This window comes from Sander vitreus, chromosome 4 (genome assembly GCF_031162955.1).
Source record: "Sander vitreus isolate 19-12246 chromosome 4, sanVit1, whole genome shotgun sequence".
In the NCBI taxonomy this organism is placed as follows: Eukaryota; Metazoa; Chordata; class Actinopteri; order Perciformes; family Percidae; genus Sander; species Sander vitreus.
The window spans coordinates 34,536,205-34,559,163 of NC_135858.1; the positions used below are offsets into that span (position 1 = coordinate 34,536,205).

Genomic DNA, 22,959 nt, shown 5'->3' on the forward strand with positions numbered 1-22,959 from the left:
CAGTGCAGAATGAATGGGACTCTATGGAGCTATACCCCTCAAAATCCACTTTTCTCAGGATATCATTTTTCTGTCTAGTAATTGGAATGTTGCATTCGAAAGGGGAGGCTAAGAAAATACACACTGCTGGGTGTTAGATTATTTTAAAGTGGTTTTTGTTCTAAAAAGACTTTTAAAATGTCAATGACGTCATACACATATACGGCCAGAGATACTGCTTTACGGCAAGCTCTGAGTCGCTTCCTTTGTTCTCTCGAAGCATCGACAACACACCTGACAGGTTAGGCTCTCCCTGTTAATACAACACAGCTGACAGGTTAGACTCTCCCTGTTAATACAACACAGCTGACAGGTTAGCCTCTCCCTGTTAATACAACACAGCTGACAGGTTAGCCTCTCCCTGTTAATACACGTGCTTGAAAGAGGTTTGCTAATGTTTTAAAGACCACGCCGAAATATTCACTCTGAAATTCTGGTTCCGCTTCGGATGCCGTCAAGTGGGGTCTCCGATCGTAATAGGTCCTTCACTGACCAATCAGCATTCATTAGCAGAATGCTAGTGTGTTATGGGCAACAACGACTCAACCCGTAAGAAATCGAAAGGACACAAGTACTCGTTCATTCAACTTTCGACCTATAATCCATGTTGAACTTGCAAAAACTACAATCAAATCTGAGATTTCTCAACGACAATCAGGCGAAAGAGACACATTTAGCCGTCTAGCTCCACAGAGTCCCATTCATTTAGCACTGGACCACGATCACCCCCAGTGGAACTCTGGTGGAACAGCAACCAAAGTAGGTACAATGGGGCTGAATAGGGAGTGGAACGGCTTTCCGTAGACGGGCTTTGGGTGCGTTTGTTGCAATGGAACGTTCTATTGAGTTTCGCCTCTTGTTACTTCTATACTCTTTGACAAGAGCAGAAACTCAACACAACGTTTGCCTCTTTTTCTCGAGTTTCGCCTCTTGTTACTTCTCTTTGGTAGCGTTTGGTTCGGGGCATCCCTAGTGTGGTTGTTGTGCAGCGTGTTACAGCTGTTCACATTTTTTAAAAATACCCTTAAAAACTAGAACTTGGCGACGTTGACAGGCTTTAGAGCAGCCGCTAGGAAAGAACCAATGAAAAGCTGTTTGAAAAATGTCAGATAATAGAAGTTAGTTGTAGATAATGATGGTCTGATGAATTCATTGTAAAAAGATACTTAAGCTGATTTTCTATTGTACTTTCTGTTGTTTGAAATGTCCATGCTGCACTCTGCTGGAAAATGTCCTTTAGAAATGATATGTTTTTATTGTAAAGCACTTTGTAACATATGTTGCCTTATTTTATTACTTAAATATTTTTTACTTTGGAATATATGTTTTTTGTTGGAGAATATTTTTTGATAAAAGCATGTATCATGTCTCTGTTTGCCCTTGCTGCTGTAACTGCGTGATTAATACATGATTTTGAATCTTTGAAGGAGGGGTCTGTTTGTTTGTTTTTAAATCGTATTATTAATGATAATGGAATACTGCACAGTAAAAACTGTAGATTATATTTCATAAAGAGCCAAGCCAGAGTTTGCCTGATACAGTTAAAGATAAACGTTGTCTTGCTCTCACCTAATAGAGAGACAGGAGGAATTTTGGTCCTTTGAATATGTTTGTGCTTATACATCTGGGGATATTATTGTGTAAATAATTATGTTTTTTCATTTCTTTAATAAAGTATTACAATCATTTAGCAACCTGGTGGCCTTGGGAGGGTTAAAGGTACTGTGAAGTTTTCTTCTGAAAAACTGAATTAAAAGTTTAATTGCCATGTAAAAAAATCTACTGTTCCTTATTGTAAAAATCAGAATGTATACATATGCAAAATATTTTTACTTTCAAACATTTCCTGTCATCTCTACTCTCAACCAACTATTGTAAGAAGTCATTAAAATGATGTATACTCATAGACTAAAAAAGAAGCTTCTACCATGGTCTGGTCTGGGCGAATACTTTACTCTGATTGGCTGCAGGGTGACCATTAAAAGTGAGGAAGTAGATCCGGTAAAACTGACTGTGTACTCACGTTCTAAATTAATGAGCGAACGTTACAAGAAAAATAATTTGAGTATCCTATCTTATTCCAACCCTGAGTGTAGTCCATGGATGTATTGAGAGAACGATGTAGTCCTTCGGTGCTCCGTCCTCCACACCACAAGATGGCGGTAACACACAGGCGTCAAGAAGTAAGTTCCTCTCTCTGCTCTTCTGTATTTAACTTAGTTTTACAGCTGTTATCTCTCATCCATTTAGCTGTTAAACTCTCTACTTCAGGCTGCGGCCAACAGTTACTTTTACACATGGCGGATCATTTCTTTGTAAGTCTTGATATTGATTTGGGGACAATGACATGTCTGATAGCTGGGGGGTGATTCCGATGGTCTTTAAGTGTGTGTGTGTGTGTGTGTGTGTGTGTGTGTGTGTGTGTGTGTGTGTGTGTGTGTGTGTGTGTGTGTGTCACAGTGTCATGGCAACGGTTTCGGTTTCTGTTTTTCGTTTGTACGCAGGCGCAGATGGCGCGTATTGTGTCAGTCAGCTGTTCACGTAAGGTGTGTTCAAGTGCAACTCAGAATCAGAAAGCACTTGGAAGGAATTTGGGTCAGTGTAACACTTATCAGTTCAATTTTCTAAGCACAAACGGACATTTGGAAAAACAGAAAAATGAGTTCAAATATCCAATTTTTCATTTTTTTACGCCTTGACAAATTAAAAAATTGGATCTTTAAACTATTTTTCCAATTTTCAGTTTTTATTCAGAGGATCAGAAATTTAGAAAATTTCAAAATTGTGTCTGGGCTCCAATTATTCAATACTGCAATGGTATTCTCTCCCTCGTTCCGCCTAGCTACGTCCCGCCCCCCCCACTCGAAACCATCAATTGCAAGCACCTCTGACCCCAAAGTCTATCAGTTTTTTTGTTGTTTTTTTTGGGCCATATGCAGTTAATGGCCTGCATATTCCGCAAAGTAGAGGGAGACAATCCGTTTGTGCTTCGAAAATTGAACTGATAAGCATTACACTGACCAATTTGCCTTGGTGGTTGGTGCATACATAAACATATTGAAAGGAAATAAACAATGAATGTTAAAAAAAAAGAAACAAATAAAAAAATATATGTACAATATAACTGTTTTATCAATAATAAAAGAAGGCTGTTTGGTTTGTGAAATAGTGGTTTGATCATTTCTATGGGTTAGGGTTAACCCCCTTAACCCTGTCAGTGTTCTATTATTGATGAGGAGGAGCTAATTTTATATACTTCATATACTTTTGGTAACAAAGCATCATATGTTAATTACTGATTCCATAATTGTTTACCAGTAACTATAGTTGTAGTGAAGCGCAAAGTACACATTTTGCCTCTGAAATGTCATGGAGTATAAGTATAAAATGGAAATATTCTAGTAAACTACTTTGTATTTTTACTTGACTAAAGTACTTGAGTAAATGTAAGCTACTTAGTTACCTCTTATCCCTACATTTTACAAGTCACATTAAGAACTTAAGTGGAATTCCTGTTGACATTTCCAACTGGGTGTATGGGAAATCGAAAATTCCGACTTTCCAGCTTAACAGGACGCAGCAACGGAAGTAGTAGTTGTAAAAACACTTCCTGAACGGTCTGTTCGTGGCTGAAAAGGGTGAAATCCACTTGTTGCTGCGCCGTTTTGCTAGTAAATTTAACATAAGACCGGGAAGTATGTCTGGTCTAAGCTTTCAGAAGCTGCCGCTTTTATTATGTCTGCTAGCTTTGTCTGGACTAACACATGGTAAGAAAGTTAACTAGCTTCGTCGTTACGCAGTTAGCTAAAAAGCGTCACACTCTTGCTGCATGGCGGCTAGTTTGAGTGACCACCCTACTCTGTTATGAAATATCGTTTCGACTTTTCCTTTTAAACATGCTGTCAGTGTGCTAACCGAACAACGTTGTCTTTACAAAAGAGCAGCTTCACTACACTTGTTATTAGCCTACAGTTTTTTGCTCTGTTGATTTGTTTGTTGTCGGACGTTGTCAAATATTCATCGGTAAAATAACCTCAATTCTGGTGCAGCGATGACATTTCTCATCTTTGCCAAATGTTTTGTAGATTCAAACAAACGTAAATAAAAGTTAAATCTTCTGAAACTCAGGCTAAAAGATTGTCCAAAACAGAACCACTGTCTTTTTACATGTAAACAATATTACGTTCATTCATACGAGTGTAGCCTGTCCTATGACTTATAGTTACTTATAGTACAGCACCAACGCCAGCGATCACAGACATTTCTAATATAAACTTAAAGCGCCCATATTATGCTCATTTTCAGGTTCATAATTGTATTTTAAGGTTGTACCAGAATAGGTTTACATGGTGCCAATTTTGAACAGCTCACCCGGAGACTGAAGGCAGGACACATTCAGAAACCGTATCTCACTCAAAACAGCATGGATGGATTTTTTGAAAAGTTTGTATGCGTGTGGAAGCACCAGAGACACAAAAGAACACCCCAAATCCCAGAAAAAGTGTTTTTTTCATAATATGGGCACTTTAACACACAAAATAACACATACATCAAACTAATGGTCTATGAACCTATGTAATTATTTAAAAACAGTGAATGAATACATACCAACGATGCTACTCTAGGCATAAATGTAGGCAAATGTAACTGTTTTACTTTTTAACACCTTATTTATAAAAAAACAAACAGGCACCACTATAAAAAGAATGGCAGTTACATTTTAAAGTGTAGTTTTCTACTGTTAAAGTGTTTTTTTTTGCGATGTGTTTATTGCACCAGGTAATATTGCTATGACGATTAAAAAAAAAACGTTATTTTGCAGCCCTAGTATACATATAGGATTAAATATACTTAAATTATGCCAGTAGAAAATAATGGGTTACAATGTTTTAACTGATTTTCTGCTTAAACCGGACTTTCTCTATTTCAGGTGTTAAAGTGGTTGTCAAAGAAGGCAGTGATGTGATGTTACCCTGCTCTCTCAGCACCAAGGAGAACATGGAGTCTAAACTGTTTGACTGGAAGAAAGTAGCTCAGAAAGATGCTGGTGAGAAGGAGGTGTTCCTGTATGACGCAGGCAGTCATTACAACAACGGCCGAGGTGGTCAGAGTGAGCAGTTCAAAGGTCGAATTTCTCATTTTCAAGATGAACTGAAACACGCCAACGCCTCCATAATCATCAGAAATACAAAGATATCTGACAGTGGAAACTACACCTGTTATTTTCCTCGTCTTCGGCCACCTCAAACATTCTACATTGAGCTTATTGTTGGTGAGTACTTTTTACTCTTTGATTAAAGTACTTTACTACTTTTAGTACTTTTTTTAGTACTTTTTTTAATTCTTTATTTATTGTTTGTCGATGTCCAGCTCTCCTTTTTAGGTTTGAACACGGTATAGTTGTTTTTCTAATACCCCTTTCACACTCAGGACTCAACCCAGTTTGACGGTTTGTTTGAATGGGGTCACCCTTGTTGATCTCTCCTTGTCGACACAGGTCAGGAGGTGGGTTAGATCAGGGTAGACCAGGGTCCATTTCAATGTGAATTGTATACGACCAGGGTCACTAACAGCCGGGGTGGGACAAATGATGTGATTAGTTGGAAATGAGAGTGGGCACAGGTCTCACACACTTTGTAAAACCACCAACAACACAGATTTTGTCTCCCTGTGCTTTACGCTGGGTTTTCACAGGCACAGGGTGTCCGCGGGGTTTTAAAAAGTATTAAAAGGTAGTAAATCAAATTAGTAAAAATGAAGGCCATTAAAAGGTATTATCGTCATTTTACGAGGTATTAATTTTTTGAATAATTTTTTTTTGCAAACTATGAGTTGTCCATTTGTTTTATTATGTCTATTTAAGTTGATCTTGTAACGTTTGTGTGATATTATATCCTATCCCGCATCGGGTGATAGCCTATCTTAGCCTGACAAGCCAGACCCACATCCAGCTGTTGGGTCTGGAACTCACCATTGGCAGGGCTCAATCCGAGGGGGGGGGATAAACGGCTGTCTTTCAGATTCCCTCTGCACGCTACAACCAGGCAGAGCAACGAAGAAGATAGCGGAGCTAGTTGATAGATTCAACTTTTGCCGTATCCGGTCGGCAAAACTCCGAACACATCTTCCTTTTTTAAGAATGACTTCAGTGCCGTTCTTTGTTCTTTTCTCAAAGAAAAGCTGAACTCCAAGTCTTCCAGAGTCGCGGCCAAAGCCGATTCCAAAGGCCGCTGTTAGCCAGCAGCAGCTCTTCTTTGTTTTCAAGTTGTTTGTATCCCACAAAGATGAACAGAGGTCCTGAGTGGTGCATCACACAGATGAAGAGTATAGACCCTTTGCACGTGACGTCACGCTCCACTCACGCGAATTATGAACGCCATGACGGACGGCGGAAGAGCTATGCTGTAGTTGGACGGCAAGCTAAACTCGTACGTTTTCGTTCGTGTTTGTGTTCTCACATTCACATTCACAATCTGCAGAGTAATCCTCACCTTCACAATCTGCAGAGTAATCCTCACCAACACAATCTGCAGAGTAATCCTCACCAACACAATCTGCAGAGTAATCCTCACCAACACAATCTGCAGAGTAATCCTCACCAACACAATCTGCAGAGTAATCCTCACCAACACAAGCATGTGTATGTATTGCCTTTCTGTTTTAAATGACTGCCCATCGCGTCGTAATATCCACCGGTCAAATCTAAACATAGGCTACAGCGAATATAATCACAGATAAGAAGATGGCTAGATGTTCCAATTATGTGTGGTTACTACTGATTATAGACACTCTGTGATTTACTGCATGGATTAACGTGTGATAGATAATTAATGACTGCACTTCCTAGAGCTGGGATGTGTTCAGGCATCCATTAGCTAGGAAGTTGCATTGGCACACCCAGTGAACAACGGTATGTGGGTAGCCACGACCGACCATGTCCTCTAAAAACATGGGCTACGTGTTATATAAATCTTTACTTAAGTAAAGAAAAGATGTTAATACAAAATAAACCCTAGATTGATGTCTTATCTTTGCTACAAAGAACTGGTAAGCATCCAGACTTTTAAAAGCTTTGAGATCAGCACCAGCATATGGGGATACCCCGTTTACCACATAGTGGTACAGATCGGTGGCAGACTCGGTGATTGAATGAGGTCCGTGAAAACGGAGGGAGAACGAATTAAGGGTCGGTATGCAATCCTGCTATCTCCAACTTCTCAAAATACTGCTCTTTGTGATCACCTACCAGATGCTCTAGCTCGACCGATAACGGCACGATAACTTGTTGTTCAATAGAAGAAGCCATATAAAGCCATAAATACAGTTCATTTAGTGTTATGTATTTCAAACTGATTGAAACTATGAAACTTTCCGCTTGTCTACTACTGTTTAGCCTGTGCTTCCGCCGTCCGTCATGGCGCCGTCACGTGAATGAAAAGGGTGAATAGTGCAAACTTTCCTCCAGGGCAAGCAGTTGGCAGGTGGCATAGACCTGGATAGGTGGATAGGTTATTCAGATTGATGAAGGACATGTCAGGAATGTGTTAGCGGTCTCAGTGTGCAAGGTGGTTTTGTGCATTACAGTGTGGACATGTCATTGCTTTTACCTAAATAATTTATTTGAACAAGTTCTGAAAGCTTTATTCTTGTGAAAATGCAATAAAGGGAGATTTTACTGTTTTTTTGCATATGTAGACCACATTGGACCAGGTCCAGATCCTGTAGCTTCTCTGGGATAATGTAGTCCAGATTTGACATGTCTAGGTATTGTGGTTTTCAATTACATTTTTATCTCAAGAGTTATCTCAAGACACTTTACAGATAGAGTAGGTCTAGACCACACTCTATAATTTACAAAGACCCAACAATTCCAGTAATTCCCCCAAGAGCAAGCATTCAGTGCGACAGTGGCGAGGAAAAACTCCCTCTCAGGAAGAAACCTGGGACAGACCCAGGCTCTTGGTAGGCGGTGTCTGACGGTGCCAGTTGGGGGTGTGATGAACAGTGGCAATAATAGTCACAATAAAGATAATGGAACTGTGACTAGAAATAGTAGTTGTAGTAGTTCATGGCATAGCAGGGCACTGCAGGGCGTCGCAGGATGTAGCAGGATGTAGCAGGGCACTGCAGAGCGTAGCAGGTGTAACAGGGCATAGCAGGGCGCGCAGCAGGACCACGGCGACAGCTGCAACCATGATTTAGGGGCCACCCTAATCCAAGGAAAACTGCTGGGCGAAAAGAAAACATATGGACTCCGGGGAATAAGGTCCCCAGAGCTAAGTTAGTAACTAGCATTTCTGGGACATGGATGCACACAGACGGAAAGAGAGAGGAGAGAGAAGCTCAGTGTGTCAAAGGAAGTCCCCCGGCAGTCTAAAACTATAACAGCATAACTAAGAGAGACAGGTTAAGGTCGGGCTAGAACTCTCCCCAACCGGATCGGGCTGTACTGGCCTGTCTCCCTCTACTTTGATTGTATCATTGATTATATGGCAGATGAATCTGCAACTATGACGAGAAGCAGGTGGGCCGTGCTAGGCGGACGCTGCAAATCCTCACTCCCTAACTATAAGCTTTATCGAAGAGGAGAGTTTTAAGTTTACTCTTAAAGGCGGTGACGGTGTCTGCCTCCCGGACCCAGACTGGGAGCTGGTTCCACAGGAGAGGAGCCTGATAGCTGAAGGCTCTGGCTCCCATTCTACTTTTAGAGACTCTAGGAACCACAAGTAGCTCTGCATTCTGGGAGCGCAGTGCTCTAGTGGGGTAATACGGTACTAAGAGCTCTTCTAGATATGATGGTGCTTGACCATTTAGAGCTTTGTAGGTCAGGAGAAGGATTTTAAATTCAATCCTGGATTTTACAGGAAGCCAATGCAGAGAAGCTTATATAGGAGAAATATGATTGAGCATTCTGTATCAGCTGGAGAGTCCTAAGAGTTTTATTTGAGCATCCTGATAATAGGGAGTTACAATAGTCCAGCCTGGAAGTAACAAATGCATGGACTAGTTTTTCAGCATCGCTTTGAGACAGGATGTTCATAATTTTGGCAATGTTACGAAGGTGAAAAAAGGCTGTTCTAGAGGTTTGTTTTAAGTGGGCCTTAAAGGATATATCCTGATCAAAAATAACTCCTAGATTTCTGACAGTAGTGCTGGAGGCCAGGGCAATACCATCCAGAGTAACTATATCTTTGGATAATGAGTTTCGGAGGTGTTTAGGGCCCAGCACAATCACTTCAGTTTTGTCTGAGTTTAACATCAGAAAATTGTAGGTCATCCATGCTTTTATATCTTTGATGCATGATTGGAGTTTAGTTAACTGACTGGTTTCCTCTGGCTTAATTGATAGGTATAACCCTTGTGTTGTCGTCCCGTCCACCATGCAAATTTGAGTTTTTCTGGGTCAAAATGTAAAATTAAAACTTTTCTTTTCAACGTTTTGGTCGACACACACACACGCAGAGACGTACACACACACAGACAGACACACACACGCAGAGACACACACACACTTTTTTGTCACTTTTTTTTACAAGTTTTTTGTCACTTTTCTCGACGTTTTTTGAAGCTTTTACAACATTTTTGTTACTTATTTGAATGTTCTTTTATCAGTTTTTTTTACTCCAAATGCGATAAAATTGAATGAAACACCTAAATTCAATGAAAGTAGTGAACTGATCATTAATTTGACTTGTGAAGAGCGTTGTATGGAGCCATTTCACGTTTTTTTCCATTTTTTTTAAAAAGAAACCCAAATTTCTGATATCGACACTTTTTGAAAATGGGTCAAATTTGACCCGAGGACAACAGGAGGGATAATGGGGTGTCATCCGCATAACAATGAAAGTTAATTGAATGTTTCCTAATAATATTGCCTAGGGGAAGCATGTACAAGGTGAATAGAATTGGTCCAAGCACTGAGCCTTGTGGAACGCCATGGCTATCTTTAGCGTACCTGGAGGATTTATCGTTAACATTAACAAATTGATATCGATCAGATAAATAGGACTTAAACCAGCTTAGTGCGATTCCTTTAATGCCAACTAATAGAGGAGACACACCAGCCCGATAATCGGCCGGCGGACCGTCTGGCGAGGTCGGTGACTTGAGTCTGTTCGGTGTGTCCCGTGCCGTCGGCCGTCTGAGGAGCTGTCGGCCTTCATTTGGGCTGACCCGACATGTTCAGTCTTGAGACAGGGCAGTTGGGACTCGCCCGGAAATGGGGAGCGGATGAGCTGCTCAAAATCTGACGAAAATGAAGACAGATTCAGAAACTGCACGGCCCATTTCTCGCTTAAAATGTTTTCAGAAACACGTTTCGGTGAACTATTTTAGTACAATATGAGATCGTATTCTGAACAAGCCGCCATGACAGTCTGGCTGTGAATTTCCGGAGAAAAAAGAACCACGTGACGCGTTCGTCCAATCAGCTGCCGGTTTTCATTTTCAAAATGAAATAATCAGACTGTTAATGGAAACAATACAGAGTAGCGCCGCCTGCTGCAATGGATACGTATTACGTTTCGCGTACGCTCAAGTCAGCGTTGCCTCAGTGTGTTCTGAGGCACTTTTTGGACCTCGGGGACCCGACTGATCAGTCCGACTGCCTTTTCTGCCGTCAGCCGTCTGGTTGGTGTGTCAGGGCCTTAAGTGTTCCAGTCTCTGTAGCAGGATGGTATGGTCAATAGTGTTGAATGCAGCACTAAGATCTTATAAGACAAGTATGGAGACAAGTCCTTTGTCTGAAGCAGTTAGAAGGTTGTTAGTAATTTTCACCAGTGCCGTCTCTGTGCTATGATGCTTTCTAAATCCTGACTGAAAGTCCTCAAATAAGCTATTTCTATGTAGAAAATCACATAACTGATTGGCGACTACCTTCTCAAGGATTTTGAAAAGGAAGGGGAGATTAGATATAGGTCTATAGTTGGCTAAGACCTCAGGATCGAGGGTGGGTTTTTTCAGAAGATGTTTTATCATAGCTACTTTAAATGACTGTGGTACATAACCTGTTAATAAAGACATATTGATCATATCTAGTAATGAAGTGTTAACCACAGATAACACTTCTTTAAGTAGCCTCGTTGGGATGGGGTCTAATAGACAGGTAGATGGCTTTGCTGAAAAGACCTTTAACAGTAGTTGTTGAAAGTTTATAGGGAAAAAGCAGTCTAAGTATATGTCAGGTCTTGCCGTCCTTTCTAGCAGTCCTGCGTTTAAAGGTGAACCATTAGAAGTTGAGGGCAAAAGGTGATGAATTTTATCTCTAATTGTTATAATTTTATCATTAAAGAAACTCATGAAGTCGTCACTAATAAGAGCTATAGGAATAGATGGCTCAGTAGAGCTGTGGCTGTCAGTCAGCCTGGCTACAGTGCTGAAAAGAAACCTTGGGTTGTTCTTATTTTCTTCTATTAATGATGAGTAATAGTCTGATCTGGCATTTCTGAGGGCCTTCCTATAGGTTTTCATACTGTCTTGCCAATCTAAACGAGATTCTTCCAATTTGGAGGAACGCCATTTACTTTCAAGTTTTCGCGAGATTTGTTTTAATTTGCGAGTTTGGGAGTTATACCAAGGTGCTAGTTTCCTTTGCTTCATCACCTTCTTTTTGAGGGGAGCAACAGAGTCTAAAGTCGTCCGTAGGCAGGCCGTAGCACCGTCTACAAAATTATCAATTTGGGAGGGACTAAAGTTAACATAAAGCTCCTCTGTTATATTAAAGCAAGACATTGAGTTAAATGCTGTTGGAATATCTTCTTTAAATTTAGCTATAGCACTGTCAGATAGGCATCTAGTGTAGAAGGTTTTATTTAATTTCGTATAGTCTGGTAGTAAGAATTGGAAAGTTATTAAGAAATGGTCTGATAATAAAGGATTCTGCGGAAATACTATTAAATCTTCAATTTCGATGCCATATGACAGCACAAGGTCGAGTGTGTGGTTAAAACAGTGCGTGGCCTTATGCACACTCTGACTGAAACCAATTGAATCTAGTAGTGAGTTGAAAGCAGTACTAAGGCTATTGCTGTCAACGTCCACATGGATATTAAAATCACCTACAATAAGTACTTGATAAAAACTCAGAGAATTCAGATAAAAATTCAGAATACGGGCCTGGCGCTCGGTAAACAACAACAAATATAACTGGCTGTACTGTTTTCCATGTTGGATGTTGAAGATTAAGAACAAGGCTTTCAAACAAGTTATAATTTAGTTTAGGTTTAGGATTAATTAACAGGCTTGAATCAAATATGGCTGCAACTCCCCCTCCTCGGCCTGAACCTCTAGGAATTTGAGTATTAATATGACTGGGAGGAGTGGCGTAATCGGGTATCATTACCACCTACGTGAAGTATGATCTTGCTATATTTACGGTTATTTTTATTTTCAGCCAGCAGCTTTTGATGGGATTCTATATCGCCCGCTCTGGCCCCAGGGACGCACACGACCGCAGCCGCTTTTCTTGGAGCCGCCAACCTCACGTTTCGCAATATAGAGCTCCCAATAACCAGAGCTGGCTTCTCAGCAGGTGTATCACTGAGCAGGGAGAAACTGTTAGAGAGGCGAAGATGCTCCGGTTTAGAGTGACCGCCGTCATGTGCACTCCCCGGTTCAGAGCTGGCGCTATGCTTATTTCGGACTGTCACCCACTCGCCCGGCTGCTCAGGGTCTGATGGGGGGACTGCTAACAGAAGCTAGAGTATGTTGGCCCGCACCAGCTACAGGGCGCTGGCTAGCTACGGAAGCATATGGTGCGGAGCCATGCCTCAAACTCACTAAACCTCAACTCCAAAGCAGCGAATAAACTACATTTATTACATGTATCTTTATCACTAAAGGAGGAAGAGGAATAGCTAAACATTTGACACACAGAGCAAGAGAGAGCAGGAGAGGGAGAGGAATTAGCCATTGCTAATGTCTAAGCTAAAGTAGCTAACAGCGTTTTAACATTTGTGAGATCAGCGAGGAAGTCGCTGTAAGAGAAGAGAACTATAAGTGCTTGAGTATAACTGGTGTAGCAGAGAGAAGCGCAGACATATCAGTGGCAACAGATTTTATACAGTCAGGTCCATAAATATTGGGACATCGACACAATTCTAATCTTTTTGGCTCTATACACCACCACAATGGAGTTGAAATGAAACGAGCAAGATGTGCAGTTTGTATATGTGCCTCCCACTTTTTAAGGGACCAAAAGTAATGGGACAATTGGCTGCTCAGCTGTTCCATGGCCAGGTGTGTGTTATTCCGTCATTATCCCATTTACAAGGAGCAGATAAAAGGTCCAGAGTTCATTTCAAGTGTGCTATTTACATTTGGAATCTGTTGCTGTCAACTCTCAATATGAGATCCAAAGAGCTGTCACTATCAGTGAAGCAAGCCATCATTAGGCTGAAAAATCTAAACAAACCCATCAGAGAGATAGCAAAAACATTAAGTGTGGCCAAATCAACTGTTTGGAACATTCTTAAAAAGAAAGAATGCACCGGTGAGCTCAGCAACACCAAAAGACCCGGAAGACCACGGAAAACAACTGTGGTGGATGACCGAAGAATACTTTCCCTGGTGAAGAAAAACACCCTTCACAACAGTTGGCCAGATCAAGAACACTCTCCAGGAAGTAGGTGTATGTGTGTCAAAGTCAACAATCAAGAGAAGACTTCACCTGAGTGAATACAGAGGGTTCACTACAAGATGTAAACCATTGGTGAGCCTCAAAAACAGGAAGGCCAGATTAGAGTTTGCCAAACAACATCTAAAAAAGCCTTCACATTTCTGGAACAACATCCTATGGACAGATGAGACAAAGATCAACTTGTACCAGAGTGATGGGAAGAGAAGAGTATGGAGAAGGAAAGGAACTGCTCATGATCCAAAGCATACCACCTCATCAGTGAAGTATGGTGGTGGTAGTGTCATGGCGTGGGCATGTATAGCTGCCAATGGAACTGCTTCTCTTGTATTTATTGATGATGTGACTGCTGACAAAAGCAGCAGGATGAATTCTGAAGTGTTTCGGGCAATATTATCTGCTCATATTCAGCCAAATGCTTCAGAACTCATTGGACGGCGCTTCACAGTGCAGATGGACAATGACCCGAAGCATACTGCGCAAAGCAACCAAAGAGTTTTTAAGGGAAAGAAGTGGAATGTTATGCAATGGCCAAGTCAATCCCACCTGACCTGAATCCCGATTGAGCATGCATTTCACTTGCTGAAGACAAAACTGAAGGGAAAATGCCCCAAGAACAAGCAGGAACTGAAGACAGTTGCAGTAGAGGCCTGGCAGAGCATCACCAGGGATAAAACCCAGCGTCTGGTGATGTCTATGCGTTCCAGACTTCAGGCTGTAATTGAATGCAAAGGATTTGCAACCAAGTATTAAAAAGTGAAAGTTTGATTTATGATTGTTAATCTGTCCCATTACTTTTGGTCCCTTAAAAAGTGGGAGGCACATATACAAACTGTTGTAATTCCTACACCGTTCACCTGATTTGGATGTAAATACCCTCAAATTAAAGCTGAAAGTCTGCAGTTAAAGCACATCTTGTTCGTTTCATTTCAACTCCATTGTGGTGGTGTATAGAGCCAAAAAGATTAGAATTGTGTCGATGTCCCAATATTTATGGACCTGACTGTATATATTAGGGCTGTCAAAATAACATAAAAAAATTAACGCAGATTAATCCATTCCATATTGACGTTTGCATACAGACGAAAATCTGGTGCCACTGATATGTCTGCGCTTCTCTCTGATGCTCAGAAACAGACGTCACAGGAAACACAAACACCGCTGCACGTGACGCTAGTTAACACTATACTCAACAGCAGCTAACGTTAGCCTACCGCTAGCTAGTAGCTGGATTAAACACGGTTAAAATACTGACAGCTAACGCTAAATGGTGTAAAGTGTGACTGTGTTTTACTGTAGAGGATTCAACACCGGGATGTAACAATCTGCAGCTGCCGTCGGAGAAACAACACAGCCGGTGCGTTCAATGAAACTGGTAAACTACAGCCTTGTGGTGCATTTGAAGTTATTGTAAATGTCCTTTTCCTATCTGGTTGTTGTTTTTGTCGTTCAACAGCAATTTACTAGTGAAATAAGTTCTTGTTATTGTTATACATTATTACTAAATCATTTAATTTTGACCATATGGCCTTAGCAATAAACAAGCCGTTCTTTAATGTCACCAACTGTTGTTTAGTACCCTTTTTTTTTCTTTTCTTTTTTTACTACCTTAAAAAGTATCGGTTAAGGCACCGTTAATTATGTATGCGATTAATTAATCACAGAGTATATAATTAATTAGATTACATTTTGTAATTGATTGACAGCCCATATATATATATCGTGATATGAGACTAGATATCGTCTTAGATTTTGGATATCGTGATATGGCATAAGTGTTGTCTTTTCCTGGTTTTAAAGGCTGCATTACAGTAAAGTGATGTCATTTTCTGAACTTACCAGACTGTTGTAACTGTTCTATTATTCACCTTTACCCACTTAGTGATTATATCCACATTACTGATGATTATTTATCAAAAATCTCATTGTGTAAATATTTTGTGAAAGCACCAATAGTCAACACTACAATATTGTTGCGGTATCGATATCGAGGTATTTGATCAAAAATATCGTGATATTTGATTTTTCTCCATATCCCATATAGCCCTAGTAGACTGGTCGGTTTGGATTTCCAAAAGAAAGGTCGAACACTGGTCAGATAACCCTGGCCCAACCCTGGTAGGGGGTGTGAAATAGGGGTGCTCCCTCAATAACAAAAAAACAACAACCTCAAAATATGAAACTCAAACAAGTCACATCTGGTTGTTTACAAGAGTTTTTGTAAATGTGTTCATGCAGAAATTAAACTTTTCTCATGGGTTTAAGGGAGCAGCTACCTCAGTTAACTATCAAGAACACATTTTCCACAAGGAGCACCCACAGTGATGTTGAGACTGTTACAATTTGATAATTATTCAGTGGACCAGGAGGTTTCTCATAGTTTCAACATGTGATGCTTATGGTATAAAACATTGACCTGCCATCTTTTTCTCCTCTTTCTCCTTTGCTGCTACCTGATCTTGTCTTTCCACCTAAGAAACTAATCAATGCCACTGATGGTCCTGCTGCCTGCGAGATCTTCTAAATCATGGTGTATGAACTGAGTCTCTGCCTCTGCCTCTGCTTACTGGTGCTCTAATGTTAACTCAGGTGATTAACACAGTTACTGCTGCTTCTTTCATCATTTTGCTACCTTAACCAATTATAATTCTTTGAGTATTTTAGATCCATGTTTACTAGTTTGCTTCTTCTTCCCTGTCATTGTTGGTGCATGGCTGCATGTTCTGGTGTTCTTTTCTGTCTTGATGCTAAGCTAACCAAACCATCCTGGCTGTAGCTTCATATACAGTACAGACGTGACTGGTATAGGTCTTCTTATCCAACAAAGCGAATAATAATAATTGTTAAGTGGAGTGCTGCCCTATCATTCCCACCTTCTGAGCTCCGTTTAGTTGCTAGCTGATAGTCTGAACATGCAGCTCATTATAAAGTGTGTGTGTGTGTGTGTGTGTGTGTGTGTGTGTGTGTGTGTGTATTTCTACTCGTGTTTTCCCCGCTCCATTTTAGATGTTGAAACTCCATTATCAGGCTCAGATCATTTGACTAGTTGGTGATATTAAACCATCACCCTCCACTTAATGTTTTCATTTGTCTTTCAGAACAAGTCTTCAAAGACAGATCAGGAGAAAACCCAGGTGATGATGTCACTGATGTGTGCTATAACTCTTTAGTTGTTGTCACCCAGTGTAGCAGGTAGACAGGAGCAAGAGGGGGACAGGGATTAACTAACTACATGTTAACAAGCTAACAAGATCACTAACCTTCAGTCTGAGTTCATTCATCAGATTTGGTTCTCTATGAGGACCCCAGTGTTGTTATAGTATTACATCAGATCAATATCTAATTTTAAGATAAAATATCTGTTGATCAGATGTATTTTAGATTTACATTGATCTGCCTTAAAACACAGATGAGGTGAGTCCTAATTTGAATAATGTCACTGATCTCTACAATGTTTAAAGGCCAACAGTTTTAAGTGAAGGTATTGTGTCTGAATCTTTGAATAATAATAATAATAATACCCAGCCTCTGGGTGACGGAGTTGTAGCACACGCTGCAGGTGTAGAAATCACTGACATCATCAATCAGGACTGACCAATGATTTCTCCTGATCTGTGTTTGAAGGTCTGACTCTGTCTCTAAACGGCCTGTCAACGTTTTCTGACCAAGAGTTATTACCAATATTTATAATGACCAAGAGTTATTACCAATATTTATAATGACCAAGAGTTATTACCAATATTTATAATGACCAAGAGTTATTACCAATATTTATAATGACCCAAGAGTTATTACCATTATTTATAATGACCAAGAGTTATTACCATTATTTATAATGACCGACCAAGATCCCAGAGCCCAATGTGTCCCAGTGTCTGGTTTTATCTGACCAACAATCAAACCCCCAAAATATTCAGTTTACAAAGATATAAAACAGAGAAGCAGAAAATGATCACGTTTAAGAAGCTGGAAACAGAATATTTGTGTTTGATAAATGACAAATGATTAAATTTACTTTTTTTTAAACTCTTAATATCCACACTAACATACAGTTCTTTCAGTGATTATTAATGAGCACATTTCTCAAAAGAAAAACTTAAAATAACATCTATCGAACACTGTGTAGTTAAAGCTCACATTCAGATTTCCTGTTTCTTTGTTCTTCTCTTTAAACACAATGTATCTACAGTCAGGCATAAACAACAATGTTATATTATCACATTTCTATCATTTTTCTCTCTTTAATAACCTTTTCTTTATACTGTGTTTACAGCTGCTTCTCCAGAACCGTACATCAGGACTCTGAATGCCACAGCTGACTGGGCCCTGCTGCAGTGTGAGGTCCGAAGGGCGACTCCAAAACCTAAACTAGAGTGGAAGGACAGTGCTGGAAACACACTTCCTGCTGAGGAGAGACATACCTCAGAAAGAGGAGGCAGCTATTACATCACCCTCATCACTACAGTGACCGAGACAGACAACTACAGTTGTGTAGTTACTCAGGAGGAAGTCAGCCATCAGACTCACGCTGAGACCTTTGTGCTTATCAGTGGTGAGATTTCTTTCTTGTTGGTTTAATCAGGAAATAATTTAAATTGTTCATGTATTATTAGTTTTAAAGATTTTAGACACCTTTTGTGTAGTCTTGTGTATAATGACCAAGAGTTATTACCATTATTTATAATGACCAAGAGTTATTACCATTATTTATAATGACCGACCAAGATCCCAGAGCCCAATGTGTCCCAGTGTCTGGTTTTATCTGACCAACAATCAAACCCCCAAAATATTCAGTTTACAAAGATATAAAACAGAGAAGCAGAAAATGATCACGTTTAAGAAGCTGGAAACAGAATATTTGTGTTTGATAAATGACAAATGATTAACTTTACTTTTTTTTAAACTCTTAATATCCACACTAACATACAGTTCTTTCAGTGATTATTAATGAGCACATTTCTCAAAAGAAAAACTTAAAATAACATCTATCGAACACTGTGTAGTTAAAGCTCACATTCAGATTTCCTGTTTCTTTGTTCTTCTCTTTAAACACAATGTATCTACAGTCAGGCATAAACAACAATGTTATATTATCACATTTCTATCATTTTTCTCTCTTTAATAACCTTTTCTTTATACTGTGTTTACAGCTGCTTCTCCAGAACCGTACATCAGGACTCTGAAAGCCACAGCTGACTGGGCCCTGCTGCAGTGTGAGGTCCGAAGGTCGACTCCAAAACCTAAACTAGAGTGGAAGGACAGTGCTGGAAACACACTTCCTGCTGAGGAGAGACCTACCTCAGAAAGAGGAGGCAGCTATTACATCACCCTCATCACTACAGTGACCGAGACAGACAACTACAGTTGTGTAGTTACTCAGGAGGAAGTCAGCCATCAGACTCACGCTGAGACCTTTGTGCTTATCAGTGGTGAGATTTCTTTCTTGTTGGTTTAATCAGGAAATAATTTAAATTGTTCATGTATTATTAGTTTTAAAGATTTTAGACACCTTTTGTGTAGTCTGTGTGCTGTACCTGGTATGCAGTTTGAGTTACGTCAGCTGTTTTTGATGCGTTTCAGGGGAAGTGGGTGAGGACTCATCCAGTAAAGTGGCCTTCGGATGGTTGTTTGGTGGATTTGTTTTAGGAGCTCTGACTCTTGCTATAGTTCAAGCTCTGCTTACAGTCACAAAGATCCTCACAATACGCTGCAATAAAGGTAAGTTTAGTCTAATTCTAAGGAATTTGAATCCTACCCTTTGTCTGTGGTTATTATAACACGTCTATGAACCAATCAGATTTGATTTGAGCTACCTGTTTGTGTAACAGACTTTTGATGAAATGTAAATCTATTTGTTTTGGCCACCAAAATAATATCTGTATAATATAAAAGTTGACTTTATGGAATGTATACTTTTCTTTGCTGCAGGTTCTCGTCAGCAGGGAAACGGTTTGGGCGACCAGGAAAACGGTTCATGTGAAAACTGTCGAGAGCTGCTACGTTCACAAAATGGTCGATGACTTTAAGTCTGTTTTAAAGGTGTTTGTGTGTTTACTTGTACATATTTCTTTGTGAGAACCAGTTTCAATTTTTGAATTTGTGTGGTCCTAACTTTCAGAAAGACTCTGAAAAGCCTGTTTAAGGGTTCAGACCTGGTTTTAAGATTCAGCTCAGAATCAGGTTTGGGTTAAACATTTAGATGTGAAGTTTGATGTTAAGGAATGCATTATTTCAACGAGTGTCCTCACAAGTATAGAAGTAGAGTGTGTTTGTGTGTCTGTAAATAATGTTCAGTGTAAATATGCAATCTGTTGCCTTATAGGAGATCTTTGTGAGACTTATTATGGTATGTTGTTGGTTAGACGTACAGAGTGAGTTTGACAAAATAAATATTACAATAGAATTTAAAAATGCTCTAAGCAATGTTGGATGACGTTACTTCTTGTTGACGTTCGAAGTATTGTCAAACAAAACGGAGGCTAGCTCTTGTTGTCTAGGACAGCTCTCCTCTAGCTAACTTACCTCTTCACGCCCCCTTCATGTGCACGCGCACTAACCCTCCAACCCCCACTGGAACACTGTTTGTTATGTTTGGTGGTGCAGGTTGGCACAGTTTGTTTTTGTTGGTGTTTGTGGAGCCTGGGCTGTCTACAGAGACTGCGTTTATTTACAGTGTGTTCAGGGGACAGGCAGCTAGCAGATAGTGACATTGCTTAGAGCACCTTTTAAATATATAAGAAAAATCAACAACATAACAATCTACAGCTTCCTAAAGGACCAACGAGTCGACACCACTCTGACAGAGCAACAACAATTTAATGGTTGGTTTCACAAAGATCAGATTTATTGCAGGGATTTTTATTTTATGTCGCTGTGGGTCAACATGATTGTTCAGCTCTCTGCATGTTCCTTTTTAATGTTTTTGTTTTTGTATTTGACCTTGTTTTATTTTTCTGTTTCACCATCTCATCTTATAGTTTCCCTCTCACACTGTTGTGAAGAGTCTCTCCACTGGACTATTGTTACGGACTTTTTTAGCAGCTAAATGAACGAGATGAAGCTCCAAAGAAACTCAACAAAACAGAGTGAAAAGTTACCAAAGTGATAATGAGATGAACCAAACCTAAAAAAAGGGACTAGATAAAACTAAAGGGATTTACGAGAAGTTTTTAAAGGATCATATTGGTCGTATCAAATGTTTAGTTACAAAAGCTCAGATGTTCAAACCAAAAAGGACAGAAACCCTAAATAATCAGGGAACCAGTTGGACCAGCAGATCTCAGAATATTTATATATTTTAATATGAATACAGTGAGGGGAAAAAAGTATTTCATCCCCTGCTGATTTTGTACGTTTGCCCACTGACAAAGAAATGATCAGTCTATAATTTTAATGGTAGGTTCATTTGAACAGTGAGAGACGGAATAAAAAAAATCCAGACAAACGCAAGTCAAACAAGTTATGAATTGATTTGCATTTTAATGAGCGAAATAAGTATTTGACCCCTCTACAAAACATGATTTAGGGCTTGGTGGCAAAACCCTTGTTGGCAATCACAGAGGTCAGACGTTTCTTGTAGTTGGCCACCAGGTTTGCACACATCTCAGGAGGGATTTTGTTCCACTCCTGTTTGCAGATGCTCTCCAAGTCATTAAGGTTTCAAGGCTGACGTTTGGCAACTCGAACCTTCAGCTCCCTTCACAGATTTTCTATGGGTTTAAGGTCTGGAGACTGGCTAGACCACTCCAGGACCTTTTTAATGTGCTTCTTCTTGAGCCACTCCTTTGTTGCCTTAGCTGTGTGTTTGGGGTCATTGTCATGCTTGAATACCCATCCACGACCCATTTTCAATGCCCTGGCTGAGGGAAGGAGTTTCTCACCCAAGATTTGACGCCCCGCCCATTGTCCCTTTGATGCGGTGAAGTTTTCCTGTCCCCTTAGCAGAAAAACACCCCCAAAACATAATGTTTCCACCTCCCATGTTTGACGATGGGGATGGTGTTATTGGGGTCATAGGCAGCATTCCTCCTCCTCCAAACACGGTGAGTTGAGTTGATGCCAAAGAGCTCGAGTTTTGGTCTCATCTGACCACAACACTTTAACCCAGTTTTCCTCTGAACCATTCAGATGTTCATTGGCAAACCTCAGACGGGCTTGAACATGTGCTTTCTTGATCACGGGGACCTTGCAGGTGCTGCAGGATTTCAGCCCTTCACGGCGTAGTGTGTTACCAATGGTTTTCTTGGTGACTATGGTCCCAGCTGCCTTGAGATCATTGACAAGATCCTCCCGTGTAGTTCTTTTGTGTTTCTTCCATCTGCGAATAATCGCACCAACTGTTGTCACCTTCTCACCAAGCGGCTTGGCGATGGTCTTGTAGCCCATTCCAGCCTTGTGTAGGTTTACAATCTTTTCCCTGACATCCTAGGACAGCTCTTTGGTCTTGGCCATGGTGGAGAGTTTGGAATCTGATTGATTGATTGCTTCTGTGGACAGGTGTCTTTTATACAGGTAACAAACTGAGATTAGGAGCACTCCCTTTACGCTAATCTCAGTTTGTTACCTGTAGAAAAGACAACTGGGAGCCAGAAATCTTTCTGATTGAGAGGGGTCAAATACTTATTTCCCTCATTAAAATGCAAATCAATTCATAACTTGTTTGACATGTGTTTGTCTGGTTTTTTTTTGTTGTTATTCTGTCTCTCACTGTTCAAATGAACCTACCATTAAAATTATAGACTGATCATTTCTTTCTTTCCCTCACTGTGTGTGTGTGTGTGTATATGTGTATATATATATGTGTGTGTGTGTATATATATGTATGTATATAGATAGATAGATGTATGTATATGTAAGTATGTATATATATGTTTGTATATGTGTATGTATATATATGTATATAATATTATTAGAACAAAAATTGAATCTGCTTTTACATGTTTTGTTGACTTTCAGAACTGCATTTGACTGGCTTGATGATTTGTTTGCCTTTAAATGTATGAAAGGAGGAGAGGATGGTAGATGTTATGAAAACCTTGTGTACTTGCTAAGGTTTAGATCAATAGTATATTACCTTCATTTAAAGAAGATGCTGTAAATCCATGGTTTTCCCTCGAGGTGCTTACATGGACAGGCTTCTCAGGCTCTTAAAATTTAGCTGAAAAAGTTTTTAACTGATAGACCTCTATTTACTTATATGGGGATGATATCAGTGTATGTGACTTGTATGTTTTTGTGGTTGTATGTTTTTTAAATGGCTGGTTTTCCTACATGTTTTTTATGACTGC

At 40.0% G+C, this 22,959-nt stretch overlaps 2 protein-coding genes across 4 annotated transcripts in view; both read left to right on the top strand.

The window, feature by feature from the left end:
* LOC144517362 (uncharacterized) overlaps nt 1–22,959 on the top strand; it is a 403,478-nt gene that overhangs the window by 214,303 nt on the left and 166,216 nt on the right. The gene's annotated exons all lie outside the window — the stretch shown is intronic.
* On the top strand, nt 3,645–22,416 carry LOC144517357 (CD276 antigen homolog). 3 transcript variants are annotated; one of them, XM_078249441.1, is made up of 7 exons: nt 3,645–3,806; nt 4,970–5,311; nt 16,771–16,806; nt 17,946–18,224; nt 18,823–19,101; nt 19,253–19,390; nt 19,601–22,416. In XM_078249441.1, exons 1-7 carry the CDS (start codon nt 3,737–3,739, stop codon nt 19,690–19,692), a joined length of 1,236 nt encoding a protein of 411 aa, XP_078105567.1. In that variant the 5' UTR covers nt 3,645–3,736; the 3' UTR covers nt 19,693–22,416. The 3 variants fall into 3 exon arrangements, with proteins under 3 accessions (XP_078105567.1, XP_078105568.1, XP_078105569.1); XM_078249442.1 differs by lacking the exon at nt 16,771–16,806; XM_078249443.1 differs by lacking the exons at nt 16,771–16,806; nt 17,946–18,224.